Genomic DNA, 20,024 nt, shown 5'->3' with positions numbered 1-20,024 from the left:
TCTTCTTACCTGAGTATCGGTTCGGTGCGCAAGTCACGGCGTTGGAACCGTGGCGACGACGCGGTCGCTATGATACAACTTTCGGATCAAGCCGACGTCGGTGCGCGGGACCTGGCCTAGGATCGTGCGCAAACACCGAATTCGGTGCGAAGGTTGCCGGAATTTGACCGGAAGGACCGCGGAAGCTAACAGAATGGTACGGATTAGGACACGGGTCTTACAGAAGATGTCAAGCTTAATTGTTTAGTGTTTCTAGTTGCAAGAGTTTTCTACTCATGCTGCCAAACCTGCTCCAAAATCTCACAATTCTATATGGATTTGGACTAAAACAACAATTTTTTTCAACTACCATGTTTTCGCTAACAGGTGTCTTATTCAAGGCATCGACATCTATTTTGATAATGTGGGTGGAGCCATGCTTGACGCCGTGCTTCTAAACATGAGATTGCATGGCCGGATTGGTGTATGTGGGATGGTATCACAGAAGAGCATCTCTGGTGCTGAAGGAATCCATAACTTGTTCATGCTTATCACGAAATGCGCAAGGATGCAAGGGTTTCTGCAGAGCAATTATCTGAATCTATTTCCACAGGTTGTGGATCAGATTATCAATTACTACAAGCAAGGGAAAATTGTATACATAGAAGACATGAATGATGGCCTTGAAAGTGCTCCAGTAGCCCTTGTCGGGCTATTCTCTGGTAAAAATGTTGGTAAGCAGGTCATATGTGTCTCTGCTGATTGAGTTGCGTATTTTTCTCTTATCTGTAATTGTATCTTTATTCATGTCCTCCTTAATTATGGAGGCATGATTGTCCCTAAAATTAGAAAGAATCCTTTAGCTCTGATCCAGAGTGTTAATCTGATGGGTGGGGTGTTAATGTAGATGGTGTTTGCCCCTAAATTCTTCTATATATACTAGAAGATCCTTAGCCTTTCTAATCAGTGGCCTGAAATAGATGGTTAAGAAAAAATAATCAATGGCACAGAGAAGGCCAAATATTGCTCAGCTAATGACTCTTAATCTTGAACTCTGGGGTTTTGATAGCGTATGGCGTGCTACCCCTTACCACAGTAGGTATAGGGGCCAGTTCCTCCCACCTATATTGATTCAACCCGTGTCAAACAACTAATGACTCTTATTCTTACCTGCACTTCCTACTGCATAGGTATCTGCAGGCTCACGTGCACCTATGTGAGATTGAACTATTCTGTTGGGCATTTCTGTGCACCCTGGCCTCCGAAACATGCTGGGCCACTCATCAGGTGCCTCTACATGTACAAAAAATGGATGGTTCAGAAAAAGGCTCATGGTCGATGTTTTACAAATTCCTGGCCTGCTTGGTGTTGAACTGTGCCAACTTGTTGGGGCCTATCTGTTAGATCTTGCACATGCTTGCAGGCAGGTGTACAAGTGAGATCAGCAGGGTGGAGAGACTTGCATGTCTGTAGTTTGAAAATTGTTATTAAAATTTCGTCCTAAAATCTGACTGTTGGCAACATTAATAAGCATTCAAAATCGTTTCTTAAAATTTGTGCTTAAAATGTGACCGTTGGCACCAGAACGGTTTAAAACCATTCCTAAAAATTGAAACGGTACCCAAAACGGTTCTGAACCGTTCCTGATTTTCTACGACGCCTCATTTAGGAATGGTATTAAACCGTTCCTAAAAATTGAAACGGTACCCAAAACGGTTCTGAACCGTTCCTGATTTTCTACGACGCCTCATTTAAGAACGGTATTAAACCGTTCCTGAAGCATTTAAGAACGGTTTAAAACCGTTCCTAAATTACGATTTTGGTGTAGTGACATGTATGGACGAGTGACATCCAAACAACAGGTGGTCCACTCAAGGGGCCCGCCCCATTGCATGTGTACGATCGAAATTGTCTATCCATCTTGCCAGGTCATTTTTGACCTTCACCCAAAAAGTGAGACGGATTCAGATCTTAGGTGGAGTACCCAACATAGAAAACAGTGAGGACTGAATATCTTCGGTTGAAACATCCCTAAATCCAGGGCGCTGTGTGAGCCCCGTATCCTAGACCGTACCATTCCATAGGCTTCTGCGGTCTTCCCGGTCGAATTCCGGCAACCTTCGACCCTTAACCGGTATCTGCGCGCGACCTAGATTCTCGTGCCGTCAACCCGAGTCGACTCAACCCAGGGCTTATACCTTAGCGACCGCGTCGTCGCCGCGGTTCCGATGCCGCGACTCGGGCGCTGATGCGATGCTCTGGTTGGGAGATGTGGGCCAGCGTTCGGTGCGAGGAAACGCCGCGCGTGCGAATCCCGAGAGAATCTCTACGAGGTGTCACATCAATCAATCAATCCCATCATGTCAAGTACACATCACTTTTCATCCTTTCCCAAGCAAGCCCCAAAGTCAAAAGTTCTTACACAAACCCATACCTCTCTTACAACTTTTGCCAAAAAAGTCATAAAGTTCTTACACTCCCATCCCTCTCTCCCATCCATCACTCCATCACCCATCACTCCCTCTCTCTCTCTCCCTTACAAGTCTCTTTCTCATTTCATACTTTTCCAAGCAAGAAAAATCCATACGTATGAGACCCTCTCCCATTTTCTCCCAAGTTTCAAGTGTGGCCCATTTCCTACCCCTTCATCTCTCATCTCAACCATCCATTTCTCATCTTCCTCCATCAAAGAGGAGCTCAAGGAGCTAAGGAAGCCAAGGGAGCAAGAAGATCAAGTGGTGGGTGCCTTGATAGGGTAGATTTTTGATATTTTTAAGATGGGCCAAGTGAGGCCAACCGATCAATGGTTTGGATCTCACTTTGGACCCTAAGATGTGGCCGATGGCCACTTGGATCATCATGATCATTCCATGATGGGGCCATTCTCCATGGACCCCATCATGATGTTTATTTCCTTGTATGCTTAAGGTCATCTAGACCATTTATTTTAGTGGAGAAAGGATCTCCACCGTTGGATTTCAATTCCATGGACCCCACATGTAATGGGATCCACTTGATGTATGATTTAGTGCAAGGGAGGGCCCATAGTGCCGGGGTCCCTCCATCACGCGGGCCTCACTCTCTATCTCTCTCCTTTTATATATATATATTTTTTTGGGTGATGATAATGAGATTGTATGGCCCACTTGAATGGACCCCGCCATGAGGTAGGCATTTTATCCAAACCATTTGCAGTGGGGCCCACTTTATATATGTAGTACCCTGCCATCCATCCCCTGGTGGCCCACCTAAGCAGGGCCCACCTCCTACGTAAATGGAAAGTCCAGCGTCCAGGGACGCTGGACGTTGCTGGAAAGAAAACACAAATATCAACTTTTCCAAAGTTTTGGGGTGGTCCGTTTGTGTAGGCCCCACCTTGATGTATGTATTAAATCCATGCCGTCCATTCCTTTTTCAAGACTATTTTAGGCGTTGAGCCAGAAGATGGGACCAATCAGACTTCCAGGCGGGCCATAACATGGCAAACAGTGCGCTCGCCATCGAAACATCCCCTATTGCTTCTAGACATCGAAATATGCCCAATATTGGGCTTGTTTTGCTTGTCTGGAAGCATGAAGGGCCATTGGACGGAGTGGATTATCGGACGTGGGCCCCACCTGTGAAAAACCTCAAGAAAGCAATTTTTTTTTTTAAAAAATATAAAATCAACACATCAGCGTTGCTGCTGTGTCAGAAAATGCAGCAGGCGCTGCCTGACGGGCGGACAGGCAGCCACCCACGGCTGTGCCGTGGGCCCCACCTTGATGTTTGTATGTCATCTAACCCGTTCATCGGGTGGGCCACTCTCTGAAGTGGGCCCACCCCAAAAATCAACATGATCTAAAGCTCAGACGGCCCACACCGTATGAAACAGTGGGATTGAACATTTACCTTTGAAACCCTTTTTGGGCCCACAGAAGTCTTGGATCAAGGTGAAAATTTTTATCACCCTTCATCTAGGTCTGCTTGACCTTATTAATGGTATGGATGGAATATAAACATTATGGTGGGCCCCACATGGAGCCCACACAGATGTATGTGTTTTATCTCCACCGTCTGCCTGGACGGTGGAGCCCACTGTGTGTGCGTGTGCGCGTGTGTGTGTGGGTGCGTGTGTGTGCTGGTGTGTGCGTGTGTGTGCTGGTGTGTGTATATATATATTTATATATAATATTATATTATATATAATATTATATGTTATATGTATATATATAATATTATATGTTACATATATATATATATGTGTATATATATTATATTATATATAATTTATTGATGGTGGGAGGCCCACCTCAGTACTTGTGACCCATGGTTGAGGCCCACTTTGATGTATATATAAGGCCCATGGGTCGAGGCCCATTTAATGTATTAGGGGCCCATGGGTCGAGGCCCATTAAGATGTAATGGGGCCAATGAGTTGAGGCCCATTTGATGTGCATATGGGGCCCAATTGGCGAGGCCCATTTGATACATATAAGGCCCAGGTGAGTAGGCCCATTTGATGTACGTATGGAGCCCAACTGTCGAGGCCCATTTGACACGTGTAAGGCCCATAAGCTTAGGCCTATTTGATACGTTCTAAAGCCCACGGGTTATAGCCCATTGCAATGAACATAAGGCCCATTGGTGCGGCCCATTGATGTGACCCACTTAATGAATATAAGGCCCATGTGATTTGGCCCATTTGATGTATTTAAAGCCCAATGGGATGTACCTAAGGTTCATTGCAATGTGTAGTCCCAACATGATTTATGTAATGATGTTTACGTCGGGCTATGCCTTGGGAGCAATGGTGGTTTGACGTCCACATTGCAAGTATAGTGTGGTTAAATGTCCGCATTATGACTTTCCCTAAGGCCCATTGTTAGGCTCGTACGTCTAATGTGTAGGCCGCCTAGGCCCATCTTTGTTATAATTATCATCTATCTTATATAGCATGTTTAGTTCCATGATTCATGACCATATGCATCATACGTATGCTTGATATGAGAAATGACTGATCATAGCATATGTCTTCGGACAGATTGTCTAGGGGCCCCGTACAGGGGTGTTGCCCTACATGAGCGCACGATACGCGCAGGATTGCTGCATGACTGGATAGTGTGATTCATGCATTCGCATTGAGTGATATGGTTACTATACGCCCTAGTGACATCAGGGCCGTAGCCTCCACAGACGTATCGTGGTTGGCAGGATTGGATACCGGAAATACTGTTCTACATGGGGTGCGATAGATATCCCTGGGTGAAAGTTCCTAAACCCTTATGGTACCAGGAGGTTGCTCCAACGTCTAGACCGAGTGGATGCATGAGCGCTGAGTGCCGATTACCAGACGGTTGCGCTTTCCACTGTGTCGTGGTCGGTTGGAAGGGGGTGCGGCCTTACCCGCCCGAGAGTAGGGGGCAATGCTAGGCTGAGTCTGACCAGCTCGAGGAATGGGTCCGCTATTGACGAGCCGAGCCCGATATTGGCAGGCGGATAGTGAGGTCTTTTCCACTCACCTCATTGCGCGCGATGGGGCGGCAATTTGGCTTGGAGTGTACTAGACCCCGGTGATATTCCAGATTTGAGCCGTATTGACATGTGGACTTAGACGAGGATTTGTATGCTTGACTTGCATTTCGCATTGCATGGCCTTGGTATGGTCGACATCATTCCTTGCACCGCATGGCCTTGGTACGGCTATAGTATTCTTGGCATTCATCAGCTTGTTCCGCATTACTCTGATATTGTATAGCTACATTACCACCTTGAGCATACACTTTCACCACCCTCTAAGCTTTCTATAAGCTTATGCACGACTGTTGCGTGCAGGTGACGTTGGATCGCAGCAGCGCTGAGGCTTAGGCGCGTGGCAGATCATTTTTGGAGTTTTGTTCATCTTCATTGTATTTCCCTTATGCTCATTGTACTTGTAAAGTTTTTGATTATAGTGGAAATGTGATGGAGTTTTTGGTTGTTGTGTGTGGGTTATGCCTTTGGTTATGCTTATTACGAATTAAACTGATGTTGAAAATCCTCCTTGTAGCATCCCAGGATCGGAATCTGGTGAATGGGCGCTGGGAGCCGAGAATGGGGTTCTACGGAGGCTGTCGGCGCCAGATTCGGCGATCGGGAATTTTGTGAGCCCGGTCTCCGAGTTTGGGGCGTGACACGCTGTGTGCGTATCCCATATGCACTGGTTTTAACGAACCAGGGCCATCTTTTATTTACAAGAAATCCACACTGTACATTCATTTTCCAGCCCACTTTTATGAAGGAGCAATCCAAGCTCCAATGGGACCCACATTGGTTTTATATGTCCAGTAGGCTGGACAGTCCAGAGGCCTGCTGGACCTTGTGACGTCCAGCCTCCGATGGGCCGTAGGGGGTGTGAACCCCACCGTTGAAATATGTGTTCTGTATCCACAGCGTGGGAGTGCAAGTAGGGCCCACCGATAGAATTAAAAGGCGCCCACCGTGATGTATAAGCTTTATATCCATGCTGCCATCGTCTTCTAACTCATTTTTTGTGGGCCCACATGATATATGTATTTCATCCATCCGTACATCCATTTTATCAGCCATTTTATAAGGGCAGATCCGAATCTTAGGTGGACCGTGTAATCAACGACAAGGATTGAAAGCTTATGGTTGAAAAGGTCCAGGGGACCCACTGTACGGTCATTTGACAAATCCAACCTATTTAAAAGGTCATACAGACCTGTATGTAAGTGAAGTCTCGATATCAGCTTGGTTTTGGAATTTTGTGGGCCCCACCATTAAAAATGGTGGATCATGGATTACATCCAGGTCACCTACTTGGGCACCACTGTAATTGGGCTTTCCATATGTTTTACCCTTTTCTTCTGTTTGGGCCCACCGATCCGTGGGGCCCACATGGCGGGCAAGATACCCACACCGTCCATCCTTTCCGGTCCCTGCAAAGGAGGCAAATCCGAGGCCCAGATGGAGCGCACTATAGCAATCAGTGGGAATAAACGTCAACCGTTAAAACCTTCCAAGGGTTATTCTATCCAGACTAGGTCTGGACGAAGAGAAAACACAAATATCAGCAGAGTCGGAAAGGCGCTACCATCTTCCAGCGTCACCAGGTGGCATAGCTCATGGGACCCAACATGATCTATGTTTAAGATCCACACCGTGCATCCATTTTACTAGCCCATTTCATGACATGGGTTCAAAAACCAGGCGTATGTAAATGGCAGACGGGCCGTGCAACATAGAGGCAGTATGAATTGAACACTTACCGTTGAAAACTTCTTCGGGCGGCTAGCACCCAACCGGTTGGTTAGGTCCCTTACGGACCTGGATGTAGGGAACTCAAATATCACCTTGATCCAAAAGCTCAAGTGGGCCCAACCACAGAACACTTTGGTGATTGAATATTAGCAGTTGAAACGGTTCAAGGGCTCTACCATGATGATTGATTGTCATCCAGCCAGGTGACAAGGTCATCCAGGTATAGGCGTTCTCTATCGTGTGACTCACGCGTGTAGCCAGCCCTTATAGCGATAGCAAACGGTGGGCATATGGAAGAAAGAGTGGGCAATGCCGCGAGGGCTGAGGCCACCTGTGCCTTTTTGTGGGTGAAGGGGCATAGGGGCAGACCCAAACTTCTTTATTTGGGTCATGTGCCTTGGTCCCCCAACCATTAATGGGGGCAGTTGATGTTGGGAGGAAAAGGTTGGCTGATTTCATGACATAATCTATCTGTAAAAATATCTAAAAAGATGCTGGCAGCTGTTATCCCTTTTGAAAGGTACCAAACCCCGAATTCAGGGCAAATCTAAAGCTCTAGCAGAACCAACTCAAAAAAACAATAGTAAATGATTGTCCACAGTTGGAAGCTTCCCCGGGCCACGGGTAATTTGCTTTGCAACTAAACCTGTTGATAAGGTCACAAAGACCTATATAAAAGGAAAATCACAAATATTTTCTTGCTTCAAAACATGGCCACTGGAGTCGACCGTGACGTAGATGATTTTATCTAGACCGTAAATTCGTTTTACTCGCTCATTTTATGCGCATAGGCCTAATTTTGAGTCCCATGCATGTTTTAAGTAGGTCATGCCATACGGATAATTAATTTTCTACTAGGACCGTCATTCGGGTCCACGGTCATTACCTTAAGCTATTTATGGTTAATTATCATATATATTGTGCAGCCTACATTGTATACATGAATGAGAATATGTAAGTGTTGGGGGCCTTGCACAAAACCTTAGGATCTATCCCTCCAGAACAAACCAGAATTATGGGATAATAAAAGCAATGAAATAAATCAAAACATCAATCACACACCACATAAGAGATTTTTACGTGGAAAACCCTCAAAAGAGGTAAAAACCACGGGATCTCGTCCAGATCAACAATCCACTATAAAACAGAACGTTACAACCAATCACAAGCACACCTTGCTATGATCAAACCTTCATCACTTACGCATGAGCGGATAAACAGTAAGAGAGTAAAAGAAAACCTAGAGAGATCTTATCGATTACGAGGACGTGAAAGCGCTGAGACGTAGACTCCCTTCCACAAGCTTCCTCTCTCTCTCCCTCTCTCTCTCTCACACACCCTAAACCCTTTAGTAGACCCTTGCAAAGCCTTTAGGAAACTTTCTTGTGATTTTTCTACTACTCACATACCCTAAAAAAACCCTAGAGACCCCTTTTTATAGTTTTAGGAAACTCCCTTTCGCATCCCGGTTGCGAAAGGACTTGCGACACGAAATCTGTGCAAAATCGCAAAACGAATCTGCGTAACCATGACTGGTCATGTGCCACCCATGACCGGTCGTACGCCACCCATGACCGGTCGTGAACCACCCACGACCGGTCGAGCACCCTAGAGAAAAATAGTCCAAACTCGCTGGACTTTGAGTCAAGTTACGACTTGACCCCACGACTGGTCGAACATCAGCCCATGAACGGTCGTGCAGGGCTCACGACCGGTCGAGCACAGGTCAAAAAATCCATCAAATCTCCCCCTTTTTGATCTGGGAGGAATTCACATTCTTCAAGCCAGTTTGGTTTTTACAAACCTCAAATTTGCCCTTGATCAAAGCCTTGGTCATCATGTCTGACCCATTATCGTCTATGTGGACCTTCTCAAGCTGTAACACCTTCTGTTCTAAAGTATCCCTGATCCAGTAATACCGAATCTCTATGTGCTTTAACTTGGAATGCTGACTTGGATTCTTGCTCAAGTGTATAGCACTCTGACTATCGTAATAGACCACGTGCTCCTCCTACTTCAGGCTAAGTTCCTGTAGGAACCTCTTTATCAAAGCATCTCTTTACAAGCTTATGTGACTACAATGTACTTGGCCTCTGTCGTTGACAATGCTATGACCTTCTGTAGCTTGCTCTGCCAAGAAATCGCTCCCGCTTCAAATGTGAACATGAACCCCGATGTAGACTTCCTAGAATTTAGGTCACCTGCCATATCTGCATCTGTGTAGCCCTTTAACACAGGTTTTTCGTCACCATAGCATAGGCTCAACTTGGATGAGCCTCTTAGATACCGCAGTATCCACTTCACCGCTGCCCAATGCTCTTTGCCAAGATTGGTAAGATATCGGTTGACAACACCAACCGCATATGCTATGTTTGGGTATGTACACACCATAGCATATATCAAACTTCCTACAGCTGACACGTAAGGTATTTGCTGTATCTCTTCCACCTCTACCTTCGTCTTGGGACACTGCCTGTCGCTTAATCTGAAGTGACCATTTAGTGAAGTACTGACCGGCTTCGCTACATTCATATTGAACTGCTCTAGGACTTTCTCAATATACTGCTCTTGTGACGGCCAAAGCTTCCTACTACTCCTATCACGAGTTATCTCCATTCCTAGGATCTGTTTAGACGGGCCCAAGTCTTTCATCACAAAAGACTTGCCCAACTCCTGTTTCAGCCTGTCGATCTTTTTGATGTCTTTTCTCATGATGAGCATGTCATCAACATATAACAACAGAACTAAGAAATCACCATCTGAGAACTTGCGCGTGAACACACAGTGGTGTGACTCCGTTCTGTCATACCCATGCTGTAACATGAACGAGTCAAACTTCTTGTACCATTGCCGTGAAGCTTGTTTCAGCCCATATAAGCTCTTCCTCAGCCTACACACCATATGCTCCTTGCCCTTGACTTGGAACCCCTCTGGTTGGTGCATGTAGATCTCTTCTTCCAGGTCACCATGGAGAAAGGCAGTTTTAACATCTAACTGCTCTATCTCCAGATCCATACTAGCTGTCAACCCAAGCAACACCTGTATGGATGTCATCTTTACCACCGGTGAGAATATCTCCTTGAAGTCTTTGCCTTTCCTCTGACCGAACCCTTTCACCACAAGTTTGGCCTTGAACCTCGTCCGTGAATTCTTCTGCTCAACTTTCTTTTTGAACACTCACTTATTGCTCAAAACTTTCTTACCCTTATGCAGTTTTACCATGTCATAGGTGTGGTTCTTATGTAAGGATTTCATCTCCTCTTGCATAGCTTTCAACCACTCCTCTTTATGCTCATCGACTAGGGCCTCAGAATAGTCTTCTGGCTCTCCCCCATCAGTCAGCATAATGTACTCATGCGGTGAGTACCTCTTGGATGGCTGTCTGTCCCTAGATGACCTCCTCACCTGTGGCTTAACAGGTGGATCAAGTGGGGGCTGCTCCCTTGGTCCATCTTCTGAAGGAACTCCCTCGTCCTCTGCATCTTGTTGTACTCTCTCGTCATCAGGCACAATAGGAGGAATAATCGGATCCATATCCTCTAGCTCACCTGAACTATGTTGGTTCTTCTATACACTGATCTTTAAAGAAAACCACATCTCTGCTCCTGACGAGCTTCCTCTCGGTCGGATCCCATAGCCTGTAACTGAACTTTTTATCACAGTACCGCAAGAACACACACTGCCTGATCTTCATATCGAGCTTGGACCTCTTGTCCTTTGATATGTGAACGGATGCCCTGCATCCAAACACCCTGAGATGACTGTACAATGGATCCTGTCTGGTCCATACCTTTTCAGGTACTTCTCCATTCAACGGGGCTGATGGAGACCTGTTTATCAAATACACCACCGTGTGCATTGCTTCTCCCCAGAACGCACTACCAAAAAAATGAGCAAAGGCTACGGACTATGCTATTTTTTGGCTACGGACATAAACCATAGCTAAATAGCTACGGTTTAAAATCGTAGCTAAAAATGATCACACCGTAGCTAAAAGCTAACACCACCACACGTAGGACAGCTCCATAAGGGACTCTACGAGGCCCAATAAAATGTGTGTGCTCCATCTAATACATCTATCCATTTTGAAATAGCATTTTTTGGTAAGAACCCAAAAAAGTAAGTAGATCGAAGGCTCAAGTGGACCACATGGTAAGAAACAGTGGAGATTAAATACCTACCATTGGTCGATGGTGTGGTTCAACTAGACCTTCGATTTTCCTAGATTTTGGGGTCGTTCCCTATAAAAAATTTACAAAATTAATGGACGGAGTGGATATATGAAATGTATCACGATGAATCCCACAAAGCCCTTGAGAGGACAATTCATCCAGAACCGTCAAACTCGTGCGGAAGTGGACATGGTGTGAAGGATTGAACAATGGCTATGGTCCAGAGGAATTTTAGCTACGGTTTAAGACCGTAGCTGAATCGTAGCAGGTAAAAATGCAAAAACTCATCCCGCGCTGCCCTTTTTCTTTTCCCCCGTCTCATGAAACTTTTCATCTCCCTCCACTCCTGGGAATAAAATCCCATTCCACATCCCTTTCTCTCTCTCTCTTGATCTCCTGCACCCCTTTTCTCTCTCTCGATCTCCCCTCTCATGAACCCCTCTTCTCTCCCTAACCATCCCCTCTCTCTCGATCTCACGAAGACTTCCCTCTCTCACGCCATAATCTGCTTCCATTTTAGGTATGGAAGACCGATTAAATACCTACCAAACACTAGAATTCCCTCTGAAAACAGCCCCAAATCCTACACGAAGATACATGGTTGAAGAAGAAGAAGAACCAGGTCCTTCTGGAAGGGTACGTAGCGATGGACGAGAAGAAGGATCCGATTCTTCAAGATCAGCAGCAACAACAGGGGATGTGTTGAGGATGAAGAGCCTGACTGATGGAGATCTTGACGAACTGAAGGGGTGTTTGGATCTAGGGTTTGGTTTCAACTATGAAGAGATCCCGGAGCTTTGTAATACATTGCCGGCGCTCGAGCTCTGCTACTCGATGAGCCAAAGGTTCTTGGATGATCAGCGGCAGCAGCAGCAGAAGTCTATGGATGGGAGGGATGTAGAGGAGGCATGCTCCGTGTCATCAGCGGCCGCGAGTCCAATCACGAATTGGAAGATTTCAAGTCCTTGTATGCGATTCTTCTCTGTTGTTTTTTATTTGCTGAAAGTTGAAAGATTTGAACTTTCTTTATGTAAAGAAATTCTGCTTGTTTGAAAGGATTATATGATAAGACTGATATTTACACACCCTTTTCTCTGATACGAACTCCCCTTTGGAAATGCTGGTGGCAGAAGTGATGAACTCCGTTGTAGGGCTTTGATTATGACTAAAAATTAGGCATAGATTGTAAATATTTTAATTTGGGGGAATTTTAATAGATTATTTTTAGAAAATTGGGGTGAAATTTTAACCTTTTTCCAATAAAAAATTGAATTAGGGTGTCTGATTCGAGTGGAAAATGCACAGAGCTCATGAAAGCTTAAGATTTTCCCTCCCTTGGAAATATAATTGAATTGATTTTTGATTTGTAGGTGTGGATTAGCAGAGTTTGAGAGAGCATATAGATCTGAAGCTCCACTCTCTTAGCAAGAGAAAACTCTTGCCTACCTAGGTACCTACAGGGAAATAGACTTGCATAAAATGCACCTTGTTCATCAGGTGCATTACCCCTTGTTTGGCCTTAATCCCAAAAATCAGGCTGATTCAACATTTAGGTGGGCCACTCCACAATTAAATCCTTTAAAATCATGCAGTATGGTCCACCTGAGTTTTGGAACACAATGATTTTTGGATAATTATTTCATCCCTGTGAGACACATAGATGAATGAATTGGATGGCACAAACATGATGGTGGGACCTACCCAAAAACTAATGGTGGGCATCCCTCATCCCTAATTTTTCCTAGGGTGTGGCCGACTTGAGTTCTGGATGGTCTTGATTTTTGGGTTCCAAGGTGTACATGAGCAACCTACGTAATGGATGGTGGGTCTAATGGAAATTCCACCCAAGTGGCTCTCAATGTGCCTGTGGCTATTTAGCAATCCCTTCTTTCCAATTAATGATTTCAGGAATACCCAGAATTCCTTTCTTAGAAAATATTCATTTCCATTTTCTATTGGAATCCTATACATTCTTACTGAAAATGTTGAAATTACACGAATGTTTACAGCATTAAAAGATGATGTTTCTAGGCTTATGTGAGTAATTCGAATGAGTTTTGGAGTTGAAATGTACGGGATCTCTAGATTTTGTGTTCATGACTTTGTATAGGACTGTATCCTCAACATTAGTATCTCGGATTTTACTAATCCTTAAGAGATTGGTTTCTACTTCTGTTTAAAATCTCAATTAAGTACCATGAGATACTCAAACCTAGAGTTTGCCCTTCCTGACCAACCAATCATCTAGAAGCACCCACAATAGAAAGATCATGAGGAAATGATCTAACCTATCAGATCTTATCATCCATATGAAATGACCTAGAAACTATTGTCCAGAAAAGAAGTTTTTCACGCACCTTGGTGATGATCTCTGACCCATGTGGTTTTTTCCATTTTGACCATGTCATCATTGCCTTGGTGGTTGCTGGGTCTTCACAACCTTTCTTGTATTTTGGAAATGCCATTTTCCTCTAATTTGTATAAATTTACTTACCTTCCTCAAAAAAAAAAAAAAAAAAAAAAAAACCTGTGGACGCTTCTTCTAGGCTGCTCCAAACAAATGGTGGAATGGATACTAGTCCATTCTAGCCATGAAATCCATCTCACCCACACAAAAGAAATGATATGGATGGCATACATGGAACATTTGAGCTTGTCCATCAAATGGAATGCCCTGAGTCCAAAACCAGAGTAGTAACACTCCTCAAGTGGGCCCTAAAGTCAGAAATACTCTTGGGGCTGTTTGGATGCAAGCAAAGTTGTGTTTGCATGTCTTGGACAGGCTACCCAAGTCATGCTCTCCTGAACTGACTATTATGTTCACTATGTTAAGCACCAATCCCCTCGAGCATGAGTAAAGATAAACTGTAGTGCATGTGTGGAGCTTAATGTGAATGGTGGCATATGTAGCATTTATAACACATGCACATATTTATGCATGTGGCAAATGTTGGGCACTTAAATATTGCAACTCGCTAGTTTTCATAGTATTAGTTTCTTTACATGTATCAATATCGTTGATATTAAAAAGAAAAACATTAGAGAAGGAAAAATGTTGGGATTTTTTCAGTAAAACTTCAAGAGGTGTTAAAATTCATATATTTGTATATTTTTTTAAAAAAAAATTGCAAAAAAAAACATGCATAACAAGCTTTAATTTAATGGGGGCTTAAAAAGGCATCAATGGTTATTTCTGTTTGCAAGATCTCAATCTATAATGGACCAAATGGATGGCTCAGTTTGAATCTCATTGCTAAAAATGAATAGCCATTGATTTCACATAAATGTAAAGTACCATTGTGATTTCTCATCCTCGATGGTATCCAAGATTATTAAAAAGATTTTCTTTTTTTCTTTTTACTAAAAAGATTTAATTATAGGAATACTAGGAATACTGGTACCAAAGGATCGCATTTCCTAGTTCTTATAATAGAAGAACAATCTTTTCATAATCAACCTTGCAATGATAGTTGCTGTTGTTTCCAGCAATGCAGGGACATTGGCAAGGAGCTTTGTTGGATGATTTGGGCCCTCCAAATAGCACACTTGCACAGATGGATGGAGAAAGTCAGGTAGACAGTCATGAATTGCCGTGGATTGATTTGGCAACCATACAACTTGCCACCAATAACTTTTTGGAGGCAAATAAGCTTGGACAAGGTTGATTTGGCCCTGTTTACAAGGTAATAAAAATTTCAACCTAACTTGGAAGGACTAGTTAATACCATCATTGGTGGACAATCTAACTTCCCTAACGAGGAATTATTACATGAAAATTCAAACAGGGTGTGTTACCTGATGGAATGGACAATCTAACTTCCCTAACGAGGAATTATTTCAAATTTTGATCATTTGACTCTGTTTGAGATGTGTGGCAGTGGCGTCCACTATTAGGAATTAATGGCATCTAACCTGTCCAGCAGTGTCGCTCCACCATTCAATTGGATTTCTGAAAGTTCTATCACTGAACTATACAGTTTGGTTTGCCTTTTACTTGTTTGCTGACATTGTTGAATGTGCTAGAATGATGGAAAATGCTTACTGCTTATGTGTGAATCAGGTTTCAGACACATTGTTTACATGGGCAGACTTGCAGGCCAAACTAAACAGTGAGTTGCTGAGTAACTTGGGCAATTTTGTTAATCAGGTCCTGAGTTTCATTGTTAAACCTCCAGGTTGACCAGTTGTGTTTGAAAGAAATGTGTTAGTTTGAATTATCTGCATTTTCTTGAACATGCAAGTGTTATTATGAAATCTAATTTAATGAATTTTGATATTCCTACAAAAAAAAAATGCTTCACTCTTCAAGTGGACCAAAAATGATGGGAGCCAGTGGCAGATAATCTGAATTTTCCACTGGCATGAAAACTGCAGCATTATTGTGTAGTTTGTGTTCTCGACCATTGGAGCATCATGGTTTTGTTGCTTTAAATATAGTTTGCATATTATTTATATTGACAAGGAAAGAACCCCATGTTGGGTATCTATAGCTTATTCATGAAATTTTATGATTCACTTGAGGCATTCCAGAGAAGAAGGGTGTTTAGAGACAACAAAGGGTCCTAGATGCATTTTACTTGGACCGAAAAAGATAGCTTATTGAAAGGGAAAATAGCATGTTGGTATCATCCTGTGAAAAGATAGCACTCTTTTTCTTTCCCGATAAAGTGCACACTAATCCTTAATGGGGACGTGAGCAATGCCCCCAAAGCTTTTAATGGACACATGGGAGGACCAATCATCAATTTGAACCGACCATTCTTTCATACAACTAACCATGTGAAAAAATCATACCATAGGAATGATCCCAAGCATCTGATCAGTAACATGGAAAATGGACAGTTAAGATTGAGCAGATAAACAAAATAAGTCCAATTATCATCTTGAACCATCTATTTGATAGATCCTACTTTGTATAAGTTATGATAGATCATCTTGAGCCATCTTGAACCATCTCAGCTCAGCTGTTTCCATATCTAATCTACATGAATATTGAGAAAAAAAAGAAAGAAAAAATGTTAAATTCAAATTTCAATTTCTCAGTTGAGTTGATGAGGAACACAAGGTTTTTGTAAATATGGAGTTTGGGTGTGGTACTTGTAGGCCTGCCCTGAATTGCATTTTAGTCCTTTGCCATCTCCCAAATAAATCCTTACTGAAGAGGGTTCCGGTGGTTTTTATCTCCTCTCCCCTTATTTTGTGCAAGATGCTAGCTACTCATCACATGGGCCCACCATGGAGGTGTCCGTATAAAAAAAATCAGGTCAATTTGAAAATCCTTGCCATTGAATAAGAGGTTGAAGATAGATGGTTAAATAAAATTAGTTTAATGGATTTAGCCATAACGATTGTTTAGTCTTTGCTGGCATATTAGATTAATCATTAATCATTAGTTCTCTATTGAATCTATAACCATTCTGTGATTATCATGCTTGATTGAGTTCTATTTTTTAACGTATACTTGACTGAATTTTTTTTCAGTTCTTCTCTTCATGGGAAGGGATTAAACAAATTCTGGTCTAACATTGAAGGTTACTATGGAAGCTCTGCATATGTCTATGCTATAAGCCCAATTTTCCACGCATTTCCACCTTCTGGTACGTAGAAAAAATTCTTTCTACCTGTACTGGCATTCTGTAGCTCAATTGAGCATCTATTCTGTCACTATACAAGGAAGGACAAGAATTTTGTATATAGCGACCTGCATCCTACAGGGAGATATGAAGCATATCCAAAGCCAGTGGGTATCGTGTTTGGAGGAACTGTTGGAAATGAGAGAATATTTATAGATGAAGATTTGGCTAGAGTTAATGTTCGTCATCATGCAGCTAACAAAACTTACCAACCTGGCTCTCTAGTTCCCAATCAAGTAAATTTAGAACCACCTGGCCCTCTAATTCCCAGTCAGAGTGAAAGAAAAACATCACTACCTACCTGAGTATACTGTGCATTGGACTCTGGCTCCTAGTCCTGCTTCCTTACATATTTCTTTTTCTTTTTTGCCTGCTATCTAATTACCTAAATTTCCTTCTATGCAGCTATATTTTAATCCTGCTACTGTGAAAATGCTGAGCAACCTGAAGGTATATATTGTTGACATATGGATTGCCTTTGACATTTTGCATTTTTCATTTTAGCACAACTGTTGCACACTTGTTGTATGTTGATGAAGTTTGGTTTTGTAGTATGAAAGCAATGCATGGTCCGTGAGGTGGTTAGATGACAGTTTGCAATTGCAGGTGAGGATCTTAGCTTTGAATGCCTCATATTTTTTGAAAAATGAAAGTCATTTTGTGATATCAAGTAAGGTATGCTACTGTCAAATTTATTTAGCCTTGCTTGGTAGGATGGGAGTCAAACTGCCTTTTAAATGAAGACTATGGCACAAATGTTCTCAAGTGTTCTCAAATGTTCCCTAGCTTTTCTATGTAAGATATGTTGATTGGTGGACCATTTTTATGAGGGTTCATTCCAAAATTTTGATGGACTAGACCTCATCATAAAATGGACTGTCAATATGAAAAGATCTACTGCAATTCAAAAATAGCAAATAGATTTTCAAATATCAAAAATACTTGATTATTTTAATTTTATTTTACCTATCTCCCTGATACCTTTGCTGCTCTCTCACACTCTTTACAAAGTTTCCTTGGGGACTGTCTTCTTTACACATTCTGTTGAACTTTTATCCATCAAGTGAACTGACAAATCATAGGTTGAGTGAAATCTTAATTTAGCTGAAATGGTTGATCTATTCTATTTTCGCAAATTTAGTTGGTATTGCTATACCTATATTAGTTGGTAATTTAAATACCTGAATGTTTATTTTGTCTTTGGCTGTTGCAGATTTTACTTGTTCAGAAATAAAAGATCAGTGTATGCTCTCGAGTATTGTCTTTTTTTTTTTTCTTTATGTCATCTCCTCATCGTCTTTCTCTATAATTTAGTTCTTCAGTTTTGGGGCATAGCTTTTTCATATGACTACATTTTTTGTATGATGAAATTGATTTTCAACCATGTGCAGTAAGCTTTCAGATTAAAGCAAAGCTGAGAATTGGGTGTTAGTTGATGGCAAATTGATAACCAGTAAAGGCACATTTATGGAGTTCTTGCTTGTGATTGTTGAGAAGCTATTTGACTGCGAGAAGGCATTAGATCTTGCTGTCAATGAGAACTTTAAATAGATATATAACTATTATGTTGCCATTGTACTTTTGTGAATGGATTAAAATGAATGTTGTATTTGATTGAATGAATGAATGAATGATTGAATGAATGATTGAATGATTTAGCCATGAAGTAATATGAGTCGATCTATCAGGGCATGTACTACAATGGTAAGAGATGCCATTATTATATATTTTTAATTTTTTTAAAAAAAAGGCATTAGCTACAGCTATTAACCGTAGCCCTTTATCTAGAAACCGTAGCTGTTGCTAATTTCAGCCTATTGCTATAGTTCTTGCTCCACTTTTAGCTACAGATATAATCCGTAGCTGTATATACTTAAGAGCTACAGAAAGTATGGCTACGGATTTAATCCGTAGCTGTTATTTCTATGGCTACGGATTTAATCCGTAGCCATAGCTTTAAGACCTATGGCTACGGCACCAATGGCTACGGTCGTGCTACGGACTATAACCGTAGCCATAGGGCTTTAGCTACGGCTTTTATCCGTAGCCTTTGCCCAGTTTTCTGGTAGTGACGTCTTGGGCAACTTCGCATGGGATAACATGTATCTGATTCTCTTTATAATAGTACGATTCATTCGCTCAGCTACACCATTATGCTGGGGGGTCTTGGGAACCATCTGTTCATGCCGTATACCCAGGGACTTGCAGTACTTATGAAAGTCGCCAATGTATTCACTATCACTGTCAGTGCGGATGCACTTTAATGATCTACATGTCTCTCTCTCTCGACCATAGCATGAAAGAATTTAAGCATACCAAAGACCTCGTCCTTGGATTTCAATGCATTACGCTAACCCTCCTAGATGCATCATCTATAAAAGTAACAAAATACAATGCCCTACCCAAGGTTTTTGTCCTCATAGGACCATAAACATCAGAATAAACTAAATCTAATGCATGCACTTTATTAACATGAGAAGCAGTTTTAATAAATGAAACTCTATATTGTTTCCCTGATAAACAATCATGACAGGTTTTGAGAGGCATACCTGTCACGTCTGGAAGGACCCGCTTCCTTGCTAGTAGTTGAAGCCCTTTTTCACTCATGTGGCCTAAACGCCTATGCCACATGTCAATAGATGAATCTTTCACTGCGTTTAACCTACCATTACACACACTGAGACATGCCTTGTAAAGGGTGCAACACTTCTTTCCTCTGGCTGCGATCAATGAACCCTGATGAGCTTCCAGCGCCCACCAGCAAACTGGCTTTCATAGCCATCATCATCTAACCTTCCCATCGACATCAAGTTGAGGCGAAGGTCTGGGATATGCCTCACATCCCCGAGAACCAATGTGCAGCCTACATCGGTCTTCACACAAATATCACCGACCCCTATGATCTTCGATACGCCAGAATTTCTCATCTTCACGGTCCCATAGTAACTTGACTTGTAACTTATGAAGAAGTCCTTACGTGGAGTCGCATGAAAAGAAG

At 42.4% G+C, this 20,024-nt stretch overlaps 2 protein-coding genes across 7 annotated transcripts; both read left to right on the top strand.

Moving 5' to 3' along the window:
- The first annotated feature begins 389 nt into the window (after positions 1-389).
- LOC131220684 (2-alkenal reductase (NADP(+)-dependent)-like) lies at positions 390-848 on the top strand. Its single transcript, XM_058215460.1, has one exon. The coding sequence runs from the start codon at positions 416-418 to the stop codon at positions 743-745; it is 330 nt and encodes a 109-aa protein (XP_058071443.1). The 5' UTR covers positions 390-415; the 3' UTR covers positions 746-848.
- Positions 849-11,774: 10,926 nt separating this feature from the next.
- LOC131221904 (uncharacterized) lies at positions 11,775-17,685 on the top strand. 6 transcript variants are annotated; one of them, XR_009159648.1, is made up of 4 exons: positions 11,775-12,360; positions 14,880-15,076; positions 16,875-17,476; positions 17,579-17,685. XR_009159648.1 is itself a non-coding variant. In XM_058217205.1 (3 exons), the coding sequence occupies exons 1-2, from the start codon at positions 11,916-11,918 to the stop codon at positions 15,056-15,058; spliced, it is 624 nt and encodes a 207-aa protein (XP_058073188.1). In that variant the 5' UTR covers positions 11,775-11,915; the 3' UTR covers positions 15,059-15,076; positions 15,454-16,247. The 6 variants fall into 6 exon arrangements, 4 of the variants coding, with proteins under 4 accessions (XP_058073188.1, XP_058073187.1, XP_058073186.1 ...); XR_009159647.1 differs by lacking the exon at positions 17,579-17,685 and having other exon boundaries at positions 16,875-17,262; positions 17,432-17,569; XM_058217205.1 differs by lacking the exons at positions 16,875-17,476; positions 17,579-17,685 and adding an exon at positions 15,454-16,247.
- Positions 17,686-20,024: the final 2,339 nt, after the last annotated feature.

This window comes from Magnolia sinica, chromosome 12, assembly GCF_029962835.1.
Source record: "Magnolia sinica isolate HGM2019 chromosome 12, MsV1, whole genome shotgun sequence".
NCBI lineage: Eukaryota > Viridiplantae > Streptophyta > Magnoliopsida > Magnoliales > Magnoliaceae > Magnolia > Magnolia sinica.
The sequence above is the reverse complement of the archived record's forward strand: the minus strand, read 5'-3'. Positions and strand labels throughout refer to the sequence as shown.

Bases quoted from the DNA above. Each gene is read 5' to 3' on its own strand.
- LOC131220684 (XM_058215460.1), top strand. From the start codon at position 416: ATGCTTGACGCCGTGCTTCTAAACATGAGATTGCATGGCCGGATTGGT.
- LOC131221904 (XM_058217205.1), top strand. From the start codon at position 11,916: ATGGAAGACCGATTAAATACCTACCAAACACTAGAATTCCCTCTGAAA. The intron at 12,361-14,879 runs GTATGCGATTCT...TGTTGTTTCCAG, and splicing joins TTGGAAGATTTCAAGTCCTT to CAATGCAGGGACATTGGCAA.